The sequence below is a fragment of the Blennius ocellaris genome (assembly GCF_963422515.1).
Source record: "Blennius ocellaris genome assembly, chromosome: 18".
Taxonomy (NCBI): Eukaryota; Metazoa; Chordata; class Actinopteri; order Blenniiformes; family Blenniidae; genus Blennius; species Blennius ocellaris.
Genome location: NC_137667.1, coordinates 9,093,192 through 9,116,930, shown reverse-complemented (window position 1 = coordinate 9,116,930; position 23,739 = coordinate 9,093,192). Strand labels below are relative to the sequence as shown.

Here is a 23,739-nt window from a genome sequence, read left to right as displayed (position 1 = left end):
AGGCGCACGGAAGAGACTGAAGCTGAAAAAAAGAGGCCTGCGCGGACACCCACCCAAGCAGTCACACAGAATGTCAGAAGTGTTGAGCACGACATTTACCTATAGGCCGTCTTCATGTAAAGACTCGACCACAACCAGCTCGCCAATTAGCCCGTTAACAGTCGCTCTAGCTGAGGATTAGCGTGTACCTTTCATTATAGAACTGCCATCTGGGGGTGTGGTGCCAAACGCCCGCGGCGTTCAAACGCCAGCGAAAGACTCCGGAGAGCACCTGCCGCGACAAAGAAATATTGTATATTTTGATGTGTTTCGAGTGTCTTTGAGACCAATGAGCTTGACGACCAATTCAATCTTGTTATTGCTATTTTCAATCCCAGTGGAGGAAACCAAAAAAAAAACCAACAAAAAAAAAAAAAAACAGAAACCCACAATGACGCATGCGTAATGGCGCGATGCGAGTCGCTGTTCCCCCGATCCGGTGCTGAAACCAAACGCACGGGACAAACAGGAAGAGGTGCCAGTTCTTTGAAATACTACGGAGGAATAAAAAAAGAAAGAAAAAAAAGTTATCTTTTAAATGATATGCTCGTATTGACTGTAAAACGACATTCATCCGAGGAAGGTGTCTATTTAAGTGGCTGCTGTCCCGTCTGTGTTGGTGTGTCCTGTTTGAGGCGCAGCACAAAAAAAAAAAGAAAAAAAAGTTTAGGTCGACTTTGTGAAGTTAGACACTAACACTGGATGAATTAATATTCAGCACTTGGAGATGTGTTTTTGTGGCCTGTGATGTTTTTATTCCGTTGTAAATAACTGGAGTTATAACTATTTAGAGTTATAACCAAGAGAATAAAATACACTGAATTAAAATGTTTTCTTGGACAGTTAAACTATTACCTGCAGATTTTAAGCTTGTCCTTAAAAGACGTCACACAGCTAATAATGGTGTTGCTCTTCTTTCTCGTGATCGTGTTCTCATTGTAAATATAGCATCACAAATATGGAAGTGGTAACAATTTATTATATGGGAAACAATTTGATTTATTGCAGAATGACCTGTGGCTTTCTATTTTTCATCTTGAAGAAATGTTCAGGTTCCTCTGAATTATTGTGACACTTTGGAAGACGAGTTAACTCGCTGACTGCAAATGGTATCAAGGGAAAAGTAAATATAAGAAAAGTGGCAACGTTTCGCAACCAACTCATTTTCGTTTCTCATGTTTTAACCAAGCGAGCAATGAAGAGACAGAAAACATGGGGGGAAAACAAAAACAAAAAAACAAACAAGAACCCTCAGTTGTGGGACACACAGGTGTTGCTTGTGTTTGAGTTCCTGAATTTGTGTTAAACTACAATGCAACACAATTCTCAACTGTTTTCTGGCTCTTGGTGCAAGTAAAACCACAAACGTCTAGATAGAGCTCATAGTCTTGATTAAAAAAAAAAAAACATAACATGTGATCCCCTATTAACTCAAAATGCTCATAAAACGAGTAAAAAGACATGTGACCAACTTTAATACAAACATGTTGATTAGTGTCAAAAACTATTAGAGGCATATACCGATATTCATATTTTGATAACTTCATTGATTTGATTAAATGCTTTTTTTTATTCAACTTTCAAATGCATCAAGTAAAAATTCATGCTTACCTTCAAATAGATTCTCGACTGAAATCCACCAAGTTTTACTAGTATGGTAATGATTGGTTAAGACCTGGTTTGATTGAGACTTTGTCAAGGTGGATTTAATCCAACAATTTAAACAGGGGCTGCTACTCACACACGTACTGGATTCATTCATAATATTTTAACAGGAGATACCTACATTGTGTCCTCTTTAAAAGCAAAACCCACATCCTTCATTTTATATATATATATACACACTTTTTATTTTATTTTAGCAGTTGTGGTCATATGTAGTTATATTTCACCAACGACCCAATGAGCAGCTGTGGATGGATACAAATCAACAAGTGGCCTTGTGCGAGACATTTCACCTATTTTATTGGAAAATCTTCAAAATAAACAAAAATGGCACAGCAGTATACAAATCTCAAAATGCATATAGCCAGTAGAAATACTGCAGATCCCTCTGTGTAAATTTCTTGCTAGAAAATCATCGTGATAGTTGGGCAGGTGCTGGTTGATACACACACACACACACACACACACACACACACACACACACACACACACACACACACACACACACACACACACACACACACACACACACACACACACACACACACACACACACACACACACACACACACACACACACACACACACACACACACACACACACACACACGCTTGCTTCTGACGACAGGATGAACAAATTGTGATTTTAAAAGTCAAGGCCTTTGAAAAATGTGTGTCTGTCCATTAAGTTATGGTGAGCAACACATGCCAGTACTGGATGGGTTCATCACAGGAGCTTTACATACATAGAATGCTCATTCGATGTCACTATATAAATGAAGATATTCAAGACATTTAGCTAAACGATAAATACATAATATATTCATGTTAGTGGCATTTCCAGAGATAAATGAGAAATTACTATAAATTACTTCCAACCACGGTTATGTGTCAAACATGGTCGACTCCAATTACAAGGTGAAAACAAGCACCAATCAGGACAGCTAATTGAAAAAAAAAAAAAAAAAAAAGCAGTGATTGAAGTTTTTCCTGAAGGGGCACAGGAGGGGAGAAGTTGTAACCGAGATTGATTTTTTTTTTTTTATATTTTGGTTGAGAGAAACCTGTAGCAGAGCATAGAGTTGGTCGAGTGAGGCTGAACAGGGCAGAGCCGGACCAGACCAGAGTGAGCAGAGCCGTCTTTAGTTTTCAGGCTGGTCTGATCTTGGATGGGGTGTAGCTCTTGTCCACGGACTCGTCCTGTAGAAACATGTGCAGGCATCGTTCGTTCTGAGCGAGAGGGTGACCGGCCACTCTGCGGGGGGGGGGGAACAAACACAACGGAGTTTTACCGACTTTGTAGTCATGTGAACATGGAGGCCGATAACAAAAGGCCACGCGGACATCAAACTGATGCACAAGTTAATGGTGGCGCTCATAGAAACACATCACAGTTGCTTTGAAATATGGGAACCGGTATTTTCAGATGGCAACCATCTTTCTCTCTGCAGGATAAAGCAACCTGTCACAAAACAAGAACGGTTTGAGGGACATAAACAGTTTGAGACCAGTTGTTGTCACCGTTACCTTAAAAAACAGAAATCGGACAACAGATTACTAGTCACTCCTTTAAAAAAAGTTACACACGTGCTTTTAAAAGTAACCAAGTTAGATTACAAGTTACTTCCAGCTTCTGCCAACACCACACACCATCTCAATATAAAAATGCAGACGGGTTTTGACAGAAAAAGGGGCGGGGCTTCCTGCTAATATACCTTTTTTTATCAGGAAAACTTAAAAAAATTGCATAACCTCTCTGAAGTTGTTGCAATGTTAAGATTAACTGATGAGGTTTGTTGGTTTCAATTCTTTTGCAATGCAGAGCAAGTTGGCCTGTGATTGGCTGAGAGTGGGGAAAGGGGGTGGGTCAAGTGAGGCTGCCTGTGTGCATCCATCAGAATCCACAAGGGAAAAATTAAACACTTAGGAGCCAGTTTTAGTTGATGTACATCTCTAATACATTGTCATTACCTTTCTAAAGGAAATTTATTTTTTTTATTGGTTTATTCTCTGAGCAGAAGTGATATATTTTAGAGAGATACTGGATACGTTTATCACAGTTGGTAGTACAGGCCTCAGGTTTATTTAAGCAGCAAACATTGAACCTATGCAATAAATAAATGCTATGACCGATCAATGTACCCTGGAAAAGAAAAAAAAACACGATTATAAACTTGAAAGTTAAAATGTTCAGTAGAAGAAAGGACAGTGAAAGTGAGCAAACTGTCGATTAAATCGAAAAGAGACGTTTTTCACTCGACATTAGGAAGTATTAGGAGTATTGCCGTCTGCATGGTGGTATAGCCGTAAGGCGAATAAACACCACTTTATGGACACGTTAAAGTTTGACTGCGAGAAGGTGGAAACATTTTTCCACTTGGACTTCTTGCGCTGGAACAAAGGTCAACCGAGCCTTTTCTCTTCTCTTGTGGACGCGCCTCTGCTTTTATGTGTACCTCCAGAGTGGAGGAGCTGCTGTTAAAAAAGACTTCAGACAAATGATTTTCGTTGGTTTAAGTGCTTCTCGCCAACATCTTTCTATTTCCTGGCCTGAATCTGCGCTTTAAATCACCTCCGTCAAAGCTGAACGTTATTAAATTTTTTTTTGTGGGGAATAGTGAATGTTTGGGACGACATTTCCTCTCTTGAAGCCACTCTGACATCAGGTTTCCTTGAATGTCCTTTCAGATGACGCAAAGAGGCTTAATGAGAATGAATCGGTGCACCTGAGACTACCCCCCCTAAAAAAAAAAAAATCCAATTTTTTTTTTTTTTTTTAAAGCTACTTATTACTCAGGAAACCAAACACGGTGACATTCGGACACATATGTGCATCTTAACTTCTGATGGGAAATATTTCAAACAAATTAAGCGGCACGGGGAAAAATAACTCACAGGTCAATCATTGGAAAGATCAAGTTTGCCCCGAACAAACGCTGCTTAATAGGTTTAGAAATGTTGACATGTTAAATCCAGGGGCCTTGTTTGATTCAAGACCTTCTCTTTTACCTAGGAGCATGAATAATGTTTGACTAGCTTCATTTAAAAAAAAAAAAAAAAAAGCTAGCACTTTCTTCTCCTTCTCACTTGTTCACAGCGACAATCATTAGCATTCCAAAAGATTTCCCCTTCACAATGCTCTCAATCACAGATTAAACAATGCTGCCAGCCACATGGGCCAGTATCAAGTCTGAACAATAATATGATCAACAGCATGGTTTCATTCATAGAAAGCAACGAGAGAGAGAGAGAGAGGGGGGTCTTAATTACCAACACATTGTCATATTCTTAAAAAAAACAAAACAACCATATTTATGGAGTTTAATTTTCTCAACTGTCTTTGCACACTTAATATTCCAACCGGAAACATTGACGCATTTGCACATGAAACAAAGATAATGGCCAAGTCCGCAATCAAAGCAAATAATTACAATCACACTGTAACTTTTATTGTTCGGCAGCTGAAAACGAAGACATGCTGGATCAAAAATAAGCAGAGGTGCACACACCATCCCGCCAAACCACGCGCTGTAATTTGAGCCGCAATTAACATAAATTACACATCAACAACAAAACAAATGTGGGAAAAATTATGTTGTGGGGGTGTGCTCTTGAGTCCTCTTTGCTTGTTCTTGTCCTTTGCGAGGCAATTATAAAAGGGAATTAAGGAGGACGGGGAGGGAAAAAGACCTGTCAGTGTCTGTGGGTTCAGTTTGTTAACAATGTGAAGAGAAGTGAAAAAGTTGAATCTACTTATTGCAAAGTGTTTCATTGTTCTTCAGAGTAAAAAAAAAAAAAAAAAAAAAAAAAAATGTTTTTAACAACAAAACAAAAAAAGAAAACAACCTCAAGCTGCAAATGACTGCAGCTGCTCGGTGGAAAATTGTAAAGAATAAAATCGCTTTAACCTCGCAGTGAAGTAGGAGAGGAGCGGATAAAGCGCGAGGAGACGTGGACGGGCTTACTTGTTGAGAAACTGCTCCAGACCTTGTCTCCGCTCCTCAATGAAGGAGTCATCAAATATGCCATTATCTGCTCGGAACGGAAGCTGCCGGAAGAGAGCTTTTCCAGGGAGAGGTGGTACAACCACCTGAGATGAGGGGGGGGGGGGGGGAATAAAAATAAAAATAGAGCCACAATTAAACAAGCACAAACTGTCTCTACAACAAGATCTCAGAATGTCACATTTAATAAAGTACACTTATACGCTCTGCTGTAAAATCTTAACATTGCAGTTTGCAAACTCGACTCAGAGCAGATTAAAAAAATATATATTTTTTTTGGTTAACAAAATGCACAGAGGTTCAAAAGCTCTCTCGCAACCTCGTTCTCACTCGGAACAAAATTTGGCAGATGTGGCCAATGTTACTTGCCGATTTGATAAGCTAAGTACTCGGCAGCTTTTGTATGGGGGGGGGGGTTCACCTCAATGGCTCACCTTGCTCTCCCTCTCCAGCTCCGCTCGGAGCCACTCAAAGTCGCTGTACCGCCTCCGTACACAAGACTCCTTCAGCTTGAAGATGGGGAGGTTGGTCTGGGGGACACAAACAGGCAGCAAGCGGTTACAGGTGTCACTTTTGAAGTTACTCGACCAAAAAAAACCCAACAACAACAAAAAACAAATCTTTAAAAGAAATACTTCCCACAAAAAGGTATCAGTTCTGCAAAGAGAATAAAGTACTGCTTACACAGGAATCGAGACGGTTTTTGTTTTGCGAACTGACGTCTTTGGAAACCCGCCGCACGGGTTTCTGGGATATCAAAGATGGTGTCGTGGCAGCTCCAGCAAAAAATATCAACATTTGACCGATTCGGCCTGAACAAAAAAAAATAAGGCGCAATTTTTTGAAGTATTCCTATTTCCTGACAACTAACAATAATTGCTGGTAATCTGCATTCAGCTATATCAGAAATTAAGTTACTTAAGCAGATGAAAAAACTGCAACTACGCATTTTTATGACAGTGGAACAAATTAATTTGCTATTGAAGATGAATTGAAGAGGTTTTCAGACTAAGGATAACTGTAGTGTTTTTCAATGTACCGGTGACATTTTTGGAAGCTATAAATACAAAAACAGCATCATGGGTACTTTGCTTTAAAAGCGGAAAACTGTTTCATTAATAAAATGCAACGTATTTATTTTCATAAACGATTGGCCGAGTGCCGCGGTCGGTTTGCCTTGACAAGCAGCAGGTTTTGAGAAATGATAATTAGCATCACTTTCTGCTACAGGCATTGGAATAAACTTCAAAAATGTCAACTTTAACCATCACCGTCAGTGAAAAACAAGTAATCATGCTTCATACGATCTCGTCTCTTCGGGAGCAGAATTGTGACGCGAGTCTCACTTCAATGCTGTAATATTTGGATGACATTTCCACCCTGACATCTCGCTGTGTCAGCACTTAATGGCATTGTGCTACTTGGTTAGCTATACTTGGGAGTAGAACACAAGCACTTGGGGACATTCGGGTTTTGGATGAATTTTCTAGATTAGCCTAAAATGTGACCATCTCAAAACCTTTTACCTGTGCATAACCAACCATTCAATGTTTCAGTAGTTTTTGCACAACTTGCCGTTTGTTCTCCAACAAGGAGCTCAATGGCAAAATTCACAACAGGCGTTTGACCTGTGAATCAACCAACACATTTCCAAGTTTGATTAGAATTGGTATCTTAACAGGTCTCGTCACGCTGTTCAAATACGGCTGATCAACAGTACCTTGCCATTGCAAGGCTTCAAACAGGTTGATCTCAGATGGAAACAAACAGATGAGCAGTAAACGTAAATGAAGTCGGAGCCCGATACGTCACCCACCGTCGTCACCAGACGAGCCTTTGTCGGTGGTGGCGTTACGGTTTGGGCAGGTGTGTCCAGTCAGTACAAGAACTGCCCCACACTTTTGTGAATGGAACAGTGAAAATCCTGCACTGCCTGAAGAATGTCATGATGCCCCTGTATGAACAACATAGGCCTTCATTTCATTTTCACGGACAACAATGCTCCAGTTTTTCGAGGTGGCCGCTGGAGAGTGGGGGGGGGACCTCATATGTATTGGCCTGGATCTTATAGAAAACCTGAGGGCCGCCCTTCCAGGGAGAGTGGAACACTTCAGCAGACAATAAGTCGACGTCAAGCTGCGATTGAGGCTCAAGGTCACGTGACAATTATTGAGACATTGACATTTGTTGTTGTGATGTGTTCACCACCATTGCTGGATTCGGTTTCAATGAATTGTTTGAGATGGAGGAAATCATCATCGCATGTTTCTACCCAAATGCCGCCCCCCCCCATCAATCATGGTATAATCACTGTGGCACGAACTTTTTTTAAGTTCATCCATTTCATCTGAAAGCCAAATATTCCGAACTTTTTGTGAGTAGTGAGTGATGAAATTGACCTCCTTTTAACTCGACAACCAAATAATAATAATACAAATAAATGCATAATGTTAAAATAAGAAAACATCTTGCATCTTTAAGATGCACCCAAAACTATTTGACAACTACAAACTAAATGAGTGGTTGTACTTTCTGTTCCTATGGTATAAATAGCAGTACAAATTATCATTTCAAAGCTGGAGGTAGAGCTCGCACCAATTTAAAAAAAAAAAAAAGCGAGTGAAAGGTGGTTTTGGGCTTAGCCTTGTGTCATCTACTCTGACTTTATTAAAAAGGGAAAAAGAAGGAGAAAAAGAAAACAAAGACTCCTTCAAATTGAACCCGACTGAATAGAAAAATTGAAACTGGCCTCCAGGCAAAAAAAAGGAAAAAAAAAAAGTTCACTTATGTTTTGCTCACCAAGGTCTATCCCACTCAATGTTTTGCCATTTTTTGTGCTTCCGTGTATGCCAATGCACAGATGTGTGCACAATTCTAAGTTGCTGTTGACAAGCACTTGAGAGTGAATTTTATATTAAAAAGGGAGAGATGTTTCGACATTGACAGAGAACACTGAAGCAAACAGCACATTACAGCACAATGCCAAACCTCTTCACTAGTCCTGACAGCACATGGCCATCCCACGACAATGTACAAACAAGGAGGGAGTGAATGAACATTTCATTGGCAGGCCACATTTACAGAAGGTCAGAATTCATGGAAGGAGGAATCACAAGAGCAAAGCAATTGAGCAAGTAGGTGCAGGATGAATACAGCGTGAGCAGCAGACTGATCGATGAGCAGACGACTGTGACTGTGTGCAGTAAAGGGGATGGAGAGTTAACTAGAAGGCTGAGTAAATGGCTGAACAAAAGAGGAAGGGGAGGGGGGAGGTGTACGTGGCTATAAAAGGAGAGCAGAGAAACTGGAGAGGCTGGAGCTTCGTCTGCTCTGTGCAAGACTAATTGAAGAGGAGGGAGACCAGGAGTGGTCTTTTCGCTCTCATGGTCTCTCCTTTTCAGTCCGTTCCTCCTTTATTTCCCTTGATCTGCAAAAATAAGTCAGATTTTCTGCCCTTGAGAGTCCTCTCCTGGTGTTTCAGCAGGGAAAACATGGGCATTTGTTTTATTCAGTCTTTGCGCCTGTCCCTCCTTTACGCCTGCAAAATGATGGGTCCCACCGAGTAAACTAAAATCTTAGCACAGATGAACAATGATCCCTGCTGTAACAAAAAAAAAAAAAAAAAATCATGTTTGAAAAAATTTTACCAGCTAAATACTGACTTAAAAATCACCCACGCAGGTGAAAATGTTGTGCAACAAATTAAAAGTATTACATGACAACATACTGTGTGTGCGCTACACAGAATCTCGCATAAAATGCATTTTGACCAAAAACAATACTTGCGACCATTAGATCAAGGTCCTTTTCCACAAGGAGCTACAATGACTCCTGTGCCCATTATGACTTCCGTTTCCACCGCAGGCTGAAGTTCCACAAGTATTATACCAGAGTGATGATGGGAATAAAACAAACGATAGACGCACTACATGTCCAAGGGGAGCGATAAGAAGATGACCAAAGTAAGAGAGAGGCCGGCATCCTCATTTGATGGGAGTGTAAACATGGAGGAAGTTCAGTTTTGGCCGTTGTTGATTTTGTATTGCATTGTAAAGGGGTCCATTGAGACAACACTAGAAACAGGATGAGCCCTATGACAAGGTGGATATCCACAGTAATCCATCAGATCAGCAGTACAATGACAACAAATGAAGAAAATTATCCAGGTATGCTAAATATGGCAGGTGAGACAAGATACAGCAAGTCCAATTAGATAGGTGCAGCATCGGAGATCCCAACCCCAAATTCTTCAAATTATTATTAACTGCTTAAAAACTCGGGAACAAAATTTAGACCCCCTATGATCTCAGTTGTCAAAATAGAAAATCCCCATAGTTTACACCAAAATATTACCGACCTGAAACCCCACCTCGCTACAAAATAAAAGTTCCCCACTGTGGTGATCAGTTAATGTCATAATCCACCCAGTTACTGTGGGGTGGTGGGGAACTTTATTTTGTAGAAAAGGCAGGGTTTCTGAGCCCTAGTAGTTTCGTTGTTCCACTGTGTGTGTGTGCACTGTGTCGGAGAGATGAGAGAAGAAAAACGAGAGGAAGAAAAGCATTTCTGAGAAGTGTGTTTGAGTGGAAAATAAAGTTTGGACTTCTTTGCTGAACACGCTGCCTCCGACTCCCACTGATCGCCTCGACACCACCACAATTTTATTTTGGACCAATTTATCAAAGATGACTTATTTATTGAAGTATATCTGTCTCTTATTGTATTTTATTCATTTATTGCTTTCAAAGACTTTTTTTTTTAAAAACATGTTCAGTAAATGCTGTTCCAAATTCAAAGACCTAATCGTGTAAATAATCATGATTTCAATATTGTCCCAAATAATCGCGATTATGACTTTTTCCATAATCAAGCAGCCACAAAATCTAGTTAATGACTTCAACGTGAATACAAATGTATCTGCTCTGACTTTGCATGTGAGACACTAAACAGTCACAATTATGCAAGAATAACCTTTGAATTGTGTCAGTTCGGATACTGTATTGTGTCAATTCTTTCTAAAAGTGATATTTGTATTAACAAGTATCATCTTATTCCTTGTACACTCCCGCTCTCTCACAGGTTTTTTTTTTTTTTTTTGTGGCTCAGTAGCCCTGAAAAACTTCCCATTTTCCATTTATTTCCCCGTTCACTACAGGTGAAGTTGTCAATGAGCCCCTCACTCCTCCTCCTCCTCAGGTCACAGGAGAAGTGGATTATCTTAGCTTTATCGCCCCAGTGCTCGAGCATTAACTCCACTCTTCTCTCACCGTGGGCTCTCCCTGCTGCATCATGTTACCTCACAGCATGGAGCGCCGCAAAGTTAATCCCCACCACAACAGATCACAGTTACAGGTAATCTGCCACCGCCGTGACTCTAATCCCATCATGTGCACACAGGAAACACTCAAACCACGCGCAGGCACACACTGATGCACATGAAGTATGAGTGCACAGGTGTTCGCTGCACAATCTGACCAGTCACACAGTTTACAATGTCGGCAAATATAATAGTCGAAAGCATCCAAGCCTGTTTTGCGGAGTCGAAATGAGAACATTCATGTCAAGACAATGGAAAGAAAGTCACCTGGTCTTTCAATTCCCTCACTCCCCCCCCCCCCCCCGACCCTGTGATTAAGAGATTGGCCTTGCAGGACAAGGGGAGGAACGAAATGACAGAAGTGAAAAATGAGAGGTCTCACTCTCTCCCTCTCTCACTTATACAAACACAGAGAGAGGCGGTGCGTGAGAGCTCGACGAGTCAAAGATCAGGTTTCAGTGCCCTCTGTTCTCTTCACGGCTGGTTAGAGGTTAGGGCCCGGGTGTCTCAACTTACTGCTCTCTGAAGCGATTGGAACATGGGAGCGACCCACACCCAGTTAGGTCTTAGCATTTCATTAGAAAATAAATCTCGATTTGCTCCGTCTCTTTCCATCTATTGGACCGAATTAGACAGGAAAAGATAATCACACTAGAATTACATTTTAATTTTTTACATTTCAAATCAAACAACATCTTACTGCTAAAAAAAATTAGAATACAATAAAAAAAAAATAAATAAAAAAAAAAGAGACCATAAAGCTATGCACCTCCTCCAAAGTAGTCACCTGGCTTCACTTTCAATTACGAGTGTACAAAGTACTATCTATGCTCCATAGGAAGAGCGTGTGATTCATAATGTGTGGAACACAATATCTTGGGCTCATTGAAAATGGGTTGAAAAGAAGCCGAACCCTTAAAAAAAACATAATAAAACAGCGAGACACAGAAAGACCGAGAGAGAGGACAAAGATCACTCATCTCCAGAGAGAATGGTTCAAGGCCACCATGCATTAGCTTTTAGCAGGATGGATCAAGTCAAGTTTGAGAGTGCACATCCTAAAGCTCATCGTGGCCCCTTCTTACCCCTCCCATATAGTCCCTTTTCAGAATAATAGCATTAAAAATGGCAACATAATACCATCTCATTGCATCATATTCCAAAATGGGAAAAAAAAAAAAAAGAAGAGTGGGAACAAAAGCATTGGGGGCTATGGGTCTTTTACTCTCGCCTCTCCATGTACTTTCTCACTCGTTCTCTCGCTTGCCGGCCTCTGCGGCCTGACAGCCTACCCTCTCTCCAACTCGCCGAGCTGGCAAAAAGCTGCTTTGTTGCCATAGTATCAACTCCCACTTTTGATACTGTCATTTCAAGTAGGATATGGTAGCCTTGATACAATATGTTCCCTATTTCCATTAAAATAGTTGTCGAAGAGGATGCTGTAGACTTTGGATTACACTTGACTGTGCCTGACAAGCACCCCCCCCCTCACCCCCCCAACCCCCGTCTCACACACACACACACACCATTTTATTAATGACCAAAGGCCCCCACCCCAGTGCCCAAATGGAAAAGAGAAAGAAAGAGAGAGGGAGAAGAGAAGAGGAGGGGTAGAAGACTGAGTGAGAGACAGAGCTATAAGAGCCCTTTTATGTACTCCTATCCATAAACAAAGTGAGATCCCAAAGTTCGCTTCGCTGAATGTGCTCTCTGGATGAGATGGGAACCAACTAAAAACAAGAAATTTCTGATAATACCCATCACCCCTTCCTCCCCCCCTTACCAACACAGCTTCAGGGGGTGGAAGGGGGATCCTTTAAGCTAGAAACAGGAAAAAAAAAAAAAGTAATTGAATGCAATATGATGGGCCTTTGGCAAAGAAAGGTCTCCATTAGGGAAATAATAAATGAAAACATTAATGACGAATGGTTTTCTGGTTGATAAGTCATTTAAAACGTCGCCCGGCAATGAGGGGATTTAGATGTGAATAGTAATGTATTGTTTCAGCACGACACTGGGCATTACACGTCCACTCAGACAAAATGAGCTTTCCACTTTAATTTGGAGTAAACCAAGCTTCAACCTCTCGTGTAGACCGATCCCATTGATTTTGATAATCAAATGCAAAACAGTCTATCAACAAGTGTCTGCGGAAGATACCGCAGACTCACTGCGAACGGTCCACTTTACAAATGATTGCACAACACAAACACTTGGACGTTTCACTGTTTACGTTGTGAGCACAAGCCAAACAATAAAGCTGATATTTATTAACCAAAGTCAATCTGACCATTTTCAAATGAGAAGCAAACCTTTACATGATACGGTCTACGTGCTGTAGTCCGTCAGAAGTAAAACGGGGGCCACACGACGAAGTAAGCAACTGACTGCACACAGCTGGGCGTGAGATGGGATAAGTGGGCGATGGGATGAAAACTGGTGAAGGGTGGCTTTCTGCCCTTCCATAGGTGGGGGGGGGGGGAGAAGTGGGGCTGGGGAGTAAATGTTCCAGCTCCCCCACACCCTGGCCGGTTTCATTCTTCTGTCCTCTCAATGAGGGGATTAGGCAGACTCTCCCAGTGCGGCCATAAGAGCTCTCACCGAATCTCAGGGTGGATAGCAGGGCAGCAATGAGAAGATGAGAAACTGTTAGAAATGCACTTTTGGAATAATGAGATGATCAAATAAAAGCAGGCTGAAATATCATAAGAAAATGTATATATATATATAAAAAAAAAAAAGTAAAAAAAAAAAAAAAATAGGAACCACAATGCATTCCAGGCAAATGCATTGTGGGTAACACTCTTAAAATGCTGGAGATGAAGTGAAATGCTCCCAAAGAAACCTGAAGAAAAGAAAAAAAAAAGAAGCAAAGCTAAGTTGACACCACATTTGTTGAGAAGTGAGGGATGCGCCGCTTCTTCTGTGGTCTTATGCAAAACAGGGTCACACAGGGCTACGAGGTGCACAATAATGCTGATTACACGCATATGCTAATTATTACACGCTAATCAAGTACAGTAGCCTTATATTCAACACTAATGCCTGGAGACGGCTTCTCTCCCTTCAGCCCGTTTCTTTAAGGGAAACTATAAAATACTTCGACCGCTAACCAGTCCAAATACTGCAGGCCATTAACTACAGGGGTGTCAGTCAACTGAAATGACAATTTAGAAATAATATAAGAGGCAATCAGACAAGCCTCATGACTGCCTGACAGCTTAGACACTCAACACACTCATAGTCCATGGTTATGGGTAAAGTGTTTTTTTTTTTAATAATAGGTGGTGACAAAATGTGTGAAATTCATAAGAACAAAGGATTAAAATGCTATATACTGTACATGGCTTTTGAGAAATAAAATACACATTTGTCATATCTCACAAAGCTTTTTAAAAAGCCATTTTGTGCAAAAGGCTGTAGCAAACTTGTGCCTTCAATTGATGGGGATTGATAGGATCATGTGTTCATTTTACTATTAATCTGCATTAAAAGGTCAATCAATCTCATCGAACATTGTTTGCCCACGCTGCCAGAGGTAGGATCTAATTGGAAGTTGGAGGATATTGAGCTGCTGTTCAGGACCCAAAAACCTCGGTTCACCTGTATCCAGAGGTGTGAACTGAAGAAGTGCCTCAAATAGTGTGAAACAGGCCAGACCAGCATGGGCTTATCCATGCGGAAGAAATAAAGCTAAAAGTTGGCTCCAACTGCCATCTTATTGGCAGCTTCACTACATAAATATCTTTTTTTTTTTTTTTTTTTAAACAGGATAAGGGGAAGCAATTTTCTTTTGTTGATTGTCAACTGCAAAATTGAGCCAATGAGCTCAGTGGACTCTCTCCCTTTTACAGCTTGCTTTAAAGTGCGCACTTTTTACAACTTGCTGTAAACAGCCATGTAATGACTCCAACATAGTTGAATCAGCATCAGTGGTGTGGAAAATCAAAGTACAAAGCAAAAACAATCCAAGACGTAGTTGAGCAACTGATTTGACTTTGTGAAGGCAAAACAAAACGCTGAGCCCCAATAACGCAGCTGGAGAGAGCAGCAGGAAGAGTGAGTCACTTATCGAGCCAGTGTCTTAAAAGAGCAAAGCCTTTCTGTGCGTGCATTTGCCAGGCGGCGGTCTTGCGACCTATTCAGAACTTTCGCAAATGGTCAGCTGAAATCGGCTGCAGGATCCCACAACGCAAAGTGATATAGAAGATCGGTGCATGCAACGTTAGTTTAGAACAGAGGTCTCCAACCTCGCTCCTCAAGAGCCCCTGTGCTGCATGTTTTAGCCCTCTGCCAGTTGCAACACACCTAACTGCAAATGAGGGGATCGTTATTGGGCTTTTTCACAACCTTGGCGATGACGTCATCATTAGATTCAGGTACGCTGAAGCAGGGGGGAGCCAAAACATGCAGGACGGGGGCCCTCGAGGACCGGAGCTGGAGAGCCTTGTTTTAGAACATCTGTCCATTAGCTCGTCGAAGAGAATGCTACACCAGCACTATTGCAAAATCAAAAAGATGTTTTGCTTCCTTCCTGTGGGTTTCTGGATGATCCTGTTTTTCTTTTCTTTCTTAAGAATTTTTAAAATGACATACTATTTAAGACATGTTAAGAGGGGTTAACATTATGAGGGGTGATCAACAAACAACCAATAATTAGCCTCATTGTCATTTTAACATGACAAGCAGCTGTTTCAGAAACTAGGGTTCTTAAGACCGTCTGCTCTGGACTTTTCAGCCATTTCATAAGGTTGTCTGAAGTGCTATTGAGTTGCAACTAAACTTTGGATGTTTAGACTGCCCACTGTTCAGTGTGTTTTAACAACATGCATGTATTGGCTTTGAGCATTTCCTTGATGTAAAATTAGAACAATGAAATGTAAACAATGTTACAAGACTGAAGCCTCCATAACATTTGTGAAAATCTCTTTATTCCCCTCCGCGTATTCTTGTGAAAGTATCAAGGACAGTGAAAGCTACAGCTTGAATACAGTTCAAAGTACATTTATTTAATCTTAGTTATGTAGCAGCATGACCAGAACAGACAAAATCACACACAGCATTTGTTTTACAACTCCTGGCATTGACCAACTCCATGACTTGCTCAATAATCCTGTCAAAGTCCTTACAGTATTAGCCAATAGTTTCAACAAACTTTGCTGAAAAAGCAGTCAGATCAACTCCAAACCCGATGCGATGAGCAACAGGAAACCCACAGAAGCCAAGTAATTGTACTCCTCTATAAGTTCTTGACTGGAGTTGGGGGGAAGGAAGTGTGTTGGAGGGGGGTGGGGGCGAAACTGGACAGGATCTGGCAGCTCTGAGGCATCCTGTCCACACTCCCAAAGAAGCTGACTCAATAAATCATGTTCTCCTTTGGCCTAAGTCTATGGGCCGAATGGAGATTAGTCAATAATTACTATTTTTTTAAGAGACTGGTCATGACAGACCACTGTCAGCTTCACGCAACACGTTTAAAGCGGGAATGCAGAGCTTTCCGTCAGGGAGGCCCACTGAGAAGGAGATCAAAGCTGCTATCGATACTTTGCAGTCAGAAAATTGGGTGTGGTTGAAGTTGAACTCAAGACTGAGCTGGGGGCAACTTTTTTGGGGCAAACAGAAACATCACTTTATGACAAACTATATGAAGTGGAAACGACACTGCACAGTTAAACCGCCGGGGACAAACACTGGAGCCTAATGTAAACAAATTCCCATGTTGCTCACAGCGATAGCAACATGTAGGCGTCCGCTAGCATTCAGTGGACACTGCTCTGGAAAACGTTGTCAAAAACATTTGACAATGCCAGTATCAGCATCAAATTATCTTGATCTGGCTCCATTACTGATATCTGGCGTTAACTAGTGGCGTAATGTTGGATAATTAAACAGAGATTGTCATAAATGTCGCGAACATGCTAGCCAGCGCTGGCTAATGCGTTGTTTTTTCTTCTTCACACAACTCTTTTGATTCTGAACACATGTGTAAACAATAACTGTGTGGCTGTATACGGGTTTGAAAGACGGCGTCACCTCAGGTGTCCAACACGATTTTAACGAGTAAAAACACAGGTGTGGGTAGCTATCTTTAACGCTAACGCCATTAGCAGTTGTTGGTGGAGGTTTACCTTCAGCCGGACTTCGTACGTGGTGTATCTGGTCCTGCCAACCCCGATAGTCTCGGGGTTGCTCACATCAATCTCTAAAAAATTACTCGGGGGTCCATAAGCGTCATTTAAGTTCTGTGGCTTCGTGAAAAGCCTTCTTGTGTCAGCTATGGTATCAGCCATTTCTCCCCCTGCCCTTCTCAGCGACTCCGAACTGTAGGAAGCTAATGGCATTGCAGTTATATGCAATCCGGCTTTGCTCTTCAGAATACAATTATTGAAAAGGTTTTGTCGGTGTAATACACAATGAACACAACAACGTGAATCAGTTTGAGATGTAATTTAATTACACTAAGACATTTCATTTCCCCATGCGATTTCTGTGAATGCTATGGTTAAATACACTCAAAGAGTTTATTAACTGCTTTTTATATTGAAGGCAGCTTACGTAACCAACAGTGTAGTTCCGGTTGTCACTGTCACGAGCTTGAAAGGCCGAGGGGCTTTACTTCCGATCAGCTGAGGTTCAGCTGACACTGATCGACCACCTGCTGGTTTGTTTACAACCGGACACACGCACAAATACCTTCATTCCATTAATGTGATCTAAATGAGCCACAATTCAGTGTATGGACCAGCCGCTCAGTAACACACACCTATCTACAAGGCAAGGCAACTTTATTTATACTGTATAACACCATTCAGACATAAAGCAATTCGTGGGACTTTATAAGGGGATAAAGGGATTACATTGAAATAATGAGAGTAATAAAATAAAAACTAACCCTAACCCTAACCCGAACCCATTAAGATAAAGGTAATAAAATCAGGAAAATCTATTGTTGAATGGAAATCCTGAGCACTTGATATTGTTTTAGGTCCTAATTGAAATAAGTCACTGTGTTAGCGCTCCTCAGGTGTTCAGGAAGTTTGTTCCACAATTGAGGAGCATAGCAAGTGAAAGCTGCTTCACCTTGCTTTCTTCTGACTCTGGGAACTCTTGGTAAACCCATTCCTGAGGACTTCCGGGATCTGGATGATTCATATTCTATGAGTAAATCTGAGATGTATTTAGGCCAAAGACCATTCACCAGAAAGAAGATTTTGAAGTCAATCCTGTGACACACAGGCAGCCAGTGCAGTGATTTAAGCTCAGGTGCATAGTGCTCCACCCTCTTTGTGTTGGTGAGGACTTGAACTGAGTGCGTGTGTTTATTAGAGAAGTAAAGTAAACAAGTTCATCATCAATGTCAGATTGTTCTATTCAGTGATCACATTGTTATCTTTCTAATTTCGTCATATCTCATCCAGATTGAATATAGTTTTTGATAACAATCACTTAAACCATGATGAAATAGTTTGCTATGCATTGAGATGGCTTGAGTACATTTTAAAGAATTGATTATAATTATAATAATTAATATTGACACAATCACAAAACACTGATGTGATTTCCCCTTTATTTTATAATATAATATTTAAATTATCTACTCGTGAACTGTGAAAACATATATAATAACATAAACCAGTCAGTCAAAACAAACAAAACGTATTAACTATGTTCCATTTCAAAATAATTTTATCGAAGGATTAAAATGAATATTCAGATAATATAGCAATGACATATTTAAGAAATATATAAAAATGTTGTAATAACTTTGTAATAACTGGCAGTAACACGTATTTTCTTTTAATAAGTGTTTCTGTTTATTACTCACGATATTACCCCTTGCTCTGTCAACTCCTTGTCAATAAAGTTGAAGCATTTTGAACCGTCATGGCGACTTACTCGGCGCTAACAGCAGCCAGATGCTCAATAAATTTCTTCTTTAAAGACGCTGTCCTGACTTCTAATAAAACATTTCTCCTGTCGGACGCTTACACCGGAAAAGGTACGTGTCCTCCCACCATATCGCAGTCAATATTTCAGGTCGTGTTGGATTTAGGGGAGAAATTGAAGCCTTAACCTCTAAACCAGTGTCGCTCGCACTCATTGTTTTGGTCGTGATTGAATCGGCATGGATGGGACAGCGATGTGATGATTAACAGACAGGTGTCCTCTGAATGTCTTGGAAGGTTACACGGGCTGGAGGACGTGCGGCTCCCGATCCTCTGACTCCGCAGGAACCGTGTCCCACTTTGACGGCCTGGTCCAGGGCGGCCGACTGAGGACAGACGCTCAGCAGAGACATGTCCTCCAGCAGCTGGCTCAGCTGCAGCACACGCTGAGGACATACTCCAACAGCATCTACCTGAGTCCACCGAAGCTGAGCTCAGAGGAGGAGAAGAGCCAGGATCTAAATTACAAGAGTCCCCCTGCTGAAATCACTGGGAGCAAACGCGAAGAGCGCGACAACAAGGTAAAGGAGTGACAGCGTCGACACGGGAGTGGTGCAATTCAGTCGGCTCGTCACACGTCATTATAGATAGAGTCTTGTCACCCATAAGATTAGTACCACCTGAAATAGGTGGATAACATTGTATTTCTCATTTTTGTGGGTAGTTACTGCAAGATTTGGTATTGATCCGACACCAAACAAATACAGAGACAGCACCGTCAATACTAATACTATTTAATATGCAAAGTTAATGCATCATCAAACTGCAAAATCTGGATGGATTTTCATTACCCTTTAGTGTTTTTTTTTTTTAAGGATTTTTTCCTTAAGTTTATTAATTAATAGAATTTGGGAAACGTTTATAGGTAAACAGAACATACTTTTATATCATAGTTAAACAATTTTACTTAAACAACCGTAACAAAACAAATTTCTCCCATACATTGTAATGTCTGGATTGTTTTCTTAAATAAACAAAGTGTACAAAACTATCACTCCAGAAACAAATTAGAACAAAATATTGTTTCAGGTGGAGTGTTGAGGGTGGAGCAGGGAGGGAAACTGAAACTACGTATCAATCTCATTGCACTGGTATCATCTGATACCAATACCAACGGTGGTGTTGATATTTGGATCGATCCACCCACGACTACAGGATGACTAGTTCTGAGCATCTCCACTGTTATCTTTTTTTTTTCCTGTTTACAAAATAAAACAACAATCAACCAAGAAGATAACTAACAATGAAACACTAATCAGTTATAAATCCTGTCTGTAATTCTCTTGATTTGATAAAAAAAAAAAATCCACAAAAGACCAAACCAGCATAGCATGCAGAAATCAAGTGTTTGATGTGTTGATATGTCATGTGAGTGAACACATCTATTTTAATGTTCATTTTGCGTTAAGATAGGAGATTTTTGCCCTTAAAAATATCAAATTAAGGGAAAATTAAAACTTTACATTAACTTTTTACTGCTTTGAGTCGTCATATCTCATATAACCATTGTCATAAGATGTTTGAGTTTGCTTTTGGATGTGTAGTTTCGCTTTCATCCATCTTCTAAACCCTGGACCAGGTCACTACAGTACTGGTAAGAAGCGTAGGCATCCGCACACCAAACGTGTGCTTTTGGTTTAGTGGTGGAATACAGAGAACCTGGAAAAAAGCCAGTCAGCTACTCTGACACCCATCCATCCGTCTTCTATACCCATTCATCGTACTTAGTGTTGCAGCATGCTGAAGTGGATCAAAGCTGGATCGGGAAAGTACAAGATGCACTATGAACAGGTCACCAGTACATCAGGGCAGGCACAGAAAAAAAACTCTGTTTTGAGACAGAACATGCAAACTCTATACAGAAAGCCCCACCTCCACCCCCTCAAGTTCAACCTGGACCCCAATCGGGGGACATTGTCACTCTGAGGCAAGAGTAGTAACAACTACACTGCTTGTGTCATGTCTTTTGATTCATATCAAAGGTTGCTAAAAGAATGAAGGCAGATTAATGAACTACTTTTCTAATGTCAAGCATAATTAAGTCTGTGAGAGCTAGAGGATGCAGAAAAAAAAGCTATTATGTGGTCAATGGAGTTATTTTGTTGTTATTTCCATAGCCAGGACATACATCTAACATGATGTGTATCACTTATGATACATCTATTTTATACCATATATTTTTATAGTCGATCAAAAGTAGTCAAAATACAGAAAGCTCCAACAGCTGGAAGAGAAACGGTTTTAAATCACAAACAAGAGGCGAGACAGCACAGATATGTTGTTTGTTTTTGTCACAGTATGGCTTCAGGCCACTGATTGGGTATAAAGCTGTGCTGACATCTGACATATAGAGGGACGTCACAGAGTTGATTGCACTGTACTCCACTTGTGTCACCGATGGTGGCCATGGAGTTCAGGTCAAAGGGAGGGTAGGGGTCTGGGAAGTTTATTGTCCATGTGAGTTTTGGAACGGCATAATGCAGGGGGCTTTTCTTTTTTTAGGTCAGGGGAGCTGACTGTCTAGCATTTGGTGGTGGGAGTTTTTTTTTCTGTTGGTTGCCTGGCACAGACACATAGGGTTAGGCAGAGATTTTGGAAGGCAGCAGGGCAGACCTCCTGCTGGGCTCGCCCCGGCACCCCTCTCGCTCTCTCACCGTCCACATGCAGTAATGAGGGGATCCCCCATTGTCTGATCCATTCTTGTCCTTTTCGCTTTTGATTCAGGACTCTGACAAATACTTTGGTGTTAGGCTATCAACACCAGCGCCATCCACTCCACCCACCCCCTTTCTTGTGCACCTTATTTCTTTTTCTGTCTCTCTCCCCCTCTCCCCCTCTCTCTCTCTCCTTCCCTCTCTCTCTCACACACACACTGACTAAAGTACTTATGCAATTATTCTAGTTTGAATCAGGTCATACCACTGTCCTTTCGGTGTCTGTCCTCTCTGTGAAAGTGCCGCCATTGTCCTCACTAACTGACCAAGTCTGTGGGGAGAGTACACTTGACTTAATATTGACCCAATGTGGCGTGGGTTTGCGGATGGTTGGCTGACAATGGCCCATTGTTTAGCGGGAGCGACCCTCTTCAAATCAGACCTGCATCACAGTCCTCCTGTACACGATATGTCTCCGGCAGGACACTCGTATGAGTTAAACCCCAACACTGACTCTTATACTTACTCTATATACTTGCTAGTTTTGGACTCGGGCCTGTTGGGTTGCAGATGAACACACGAGAGCCGTGTTGTCTTTTCTGATGTTGGTGAAAAGTTGAGGTGGCCATGTCCCGCATGTGAACTTTCCACTCATGTGCCTGTCTGTATCCTCCAGCCCGGAGGTGAGACAAGGCCACAGAGATCTGCTAGACAGAGTTGCTGAGGGACAGCCTTGTCCTTCTCCACTCTGCCGTAGCAGAATGGCGAACAGCCACCACTGACAATTACCCCACCATGCCAGAGGGCAGCTTAGGAAGTCAGGGAGAAGTCACACACTGTTATGCCAGAGCAGACAGGAAAAAGGCTTGTTGCTCTTCCAGTACTTCACATCTCGCTCGGGACGGGCAGTGGATGGATGGATGGATAGATAGAGGAGGGGCGGATGTGGAAGAGAGGCAGGCAGAGGGCAAAAAAGAGAGGGGATGGGTAGCAAGTCTGTTTTTAATTTAGTTTTCAATCTGCTGTTGTGGACATTTACTAGAGTCAAGGGCTTTTTGTGCCGTGGACATGGAGTACCATCCCCATGAAATAGTTGCTGAATTAAATATCAAGAGGACAAATCTCTCCTTTCAGTGAGTGACTTAAGTCCAAAGCTATTGAATGTTGCCCAGTTACAGAGAAAAACAATCCCCAGTAAAGAAGCCAAGGGAAAAGGTCCATCTATGCACCGATTTGATAAATACGCTTAAAATTATTCTTACTGCTCACCACGATTGAACTGATGACACATGCATCAACATGGCTTGGATCCTCAGGAGAGAAAATTTGGCTTTACAGCATATTCTCAGCTTGGTCACACAGAAGACTGTTTTTTTTTTTTTTTTGAAGCAAGGACCTTTTGATAATAGGAGGCAGGCAGCACAATGACTTCCAGCAGCACCTCAATGCAACAGTACCGTATCACAATTAGCAGCGCTAAACAGGCTGCACAGACAAGTCCACTCCATCTCGTATGGAGCCTCATCCAGTCCTCTCCGTTTTGTCTGACAAATCCCCCCATTGTTCCTCTGATGATGCTTTTCTTTCGTGGGAACCCTGGCTTGTCTTGTTGATTAGATCCCCTTTGTCTTCCTCCCCTGCAGTGGGTTAGTCTGGAGAATGTGAAACCTCACACTGTAGTGGTGGCTTAATGCCTTAGCATACTTTGTTTATTAAACGGTGTTTCAAACATACATGAATATAAAGAGGTTTATTTAGGTCATCAGCTATAGTTTCTTTTTGTGTTTTTAATAAGAAACCATTCAGTGCGTTTGTTTTGAATGTGGTACATTGTTGGTTTCATTCACAAGCAGCTGTTAAGATTGAATGTTAGACAACAAACAAAAGCCATTTCCTCATTTTTTTTTCATATTTTCTTTAAAGGAAGAACTCGTTCGCTCGTCACCTCCGCCACCACCCAAAGGGTTCTACATATACGGAGATGTGGGTAAGCACACATCAATCAGTCACTCAATCATTATTGTTATAGCACCTTTAAGACATTTAGCTATCATTTACATTTAGAAAACACTGAAATGAAAATGTTTGCCAATGTACACACACTTGTATATGTG

At 41.3% G+C, this 23,739-nt stretch overlaps 2 protein-coding genes across 2 annotated transcripts in view; one reads left to right on the top strand and one right to left on the bottom strand.

Annotated features, from left to right (window-relative positions):
- Positions 1–1,987: 1,987 nt before the first annotated feature.
- snx3 (sorting nexin 3) lies at positions 1,988–17,334 on the bottom strand. Its single transcript, XM_080514550.1, has 4 exons — positions 17,154–17,334; positions 6,143–6,238; positions 5,670–5,794; positions 1,988–2,959 (listed from the first exon to the last, which is right to left on the bottom strand). The coding sequence occupies exons 1-4, from the start codon at positions 17,313–17,315 to the stop codon at positions 2,854–2,856; spliced, it is 489 nt and encodes a 162-aa protein (XP_080370676.1). The 5' UTR covers positions 17,316–17,334; the 3' UTR covers positions 1,988–2,853.
- Positions 17,335–18,909: 1,575 nt separating this feature from the next.
- afg1lb (AFG1 like ATPase b) overlaps positions 18,910–23,739 on the top strand; it is a gene marked incomplete at its 5' end in the record, with an annotated part of 29,918 nt that continues 25,088 nt past the window's right edge. Inside the window, 3 exons of the mRNA XM_080514018.1 lie at positions 18,910–19,024; positions 19,209–19,492; positions 23,549–23,612. Coding sequence (XP_080370144.1) covers positions 18,910–19,024; positions 19,209–19,492; positions 23,549–23,612 — 463 coding nt within the window. The remainder of the gene's footprint in view (positions 19,025–19,208; positions 19,493–23,548; positions 23,613–23,739) is intronic.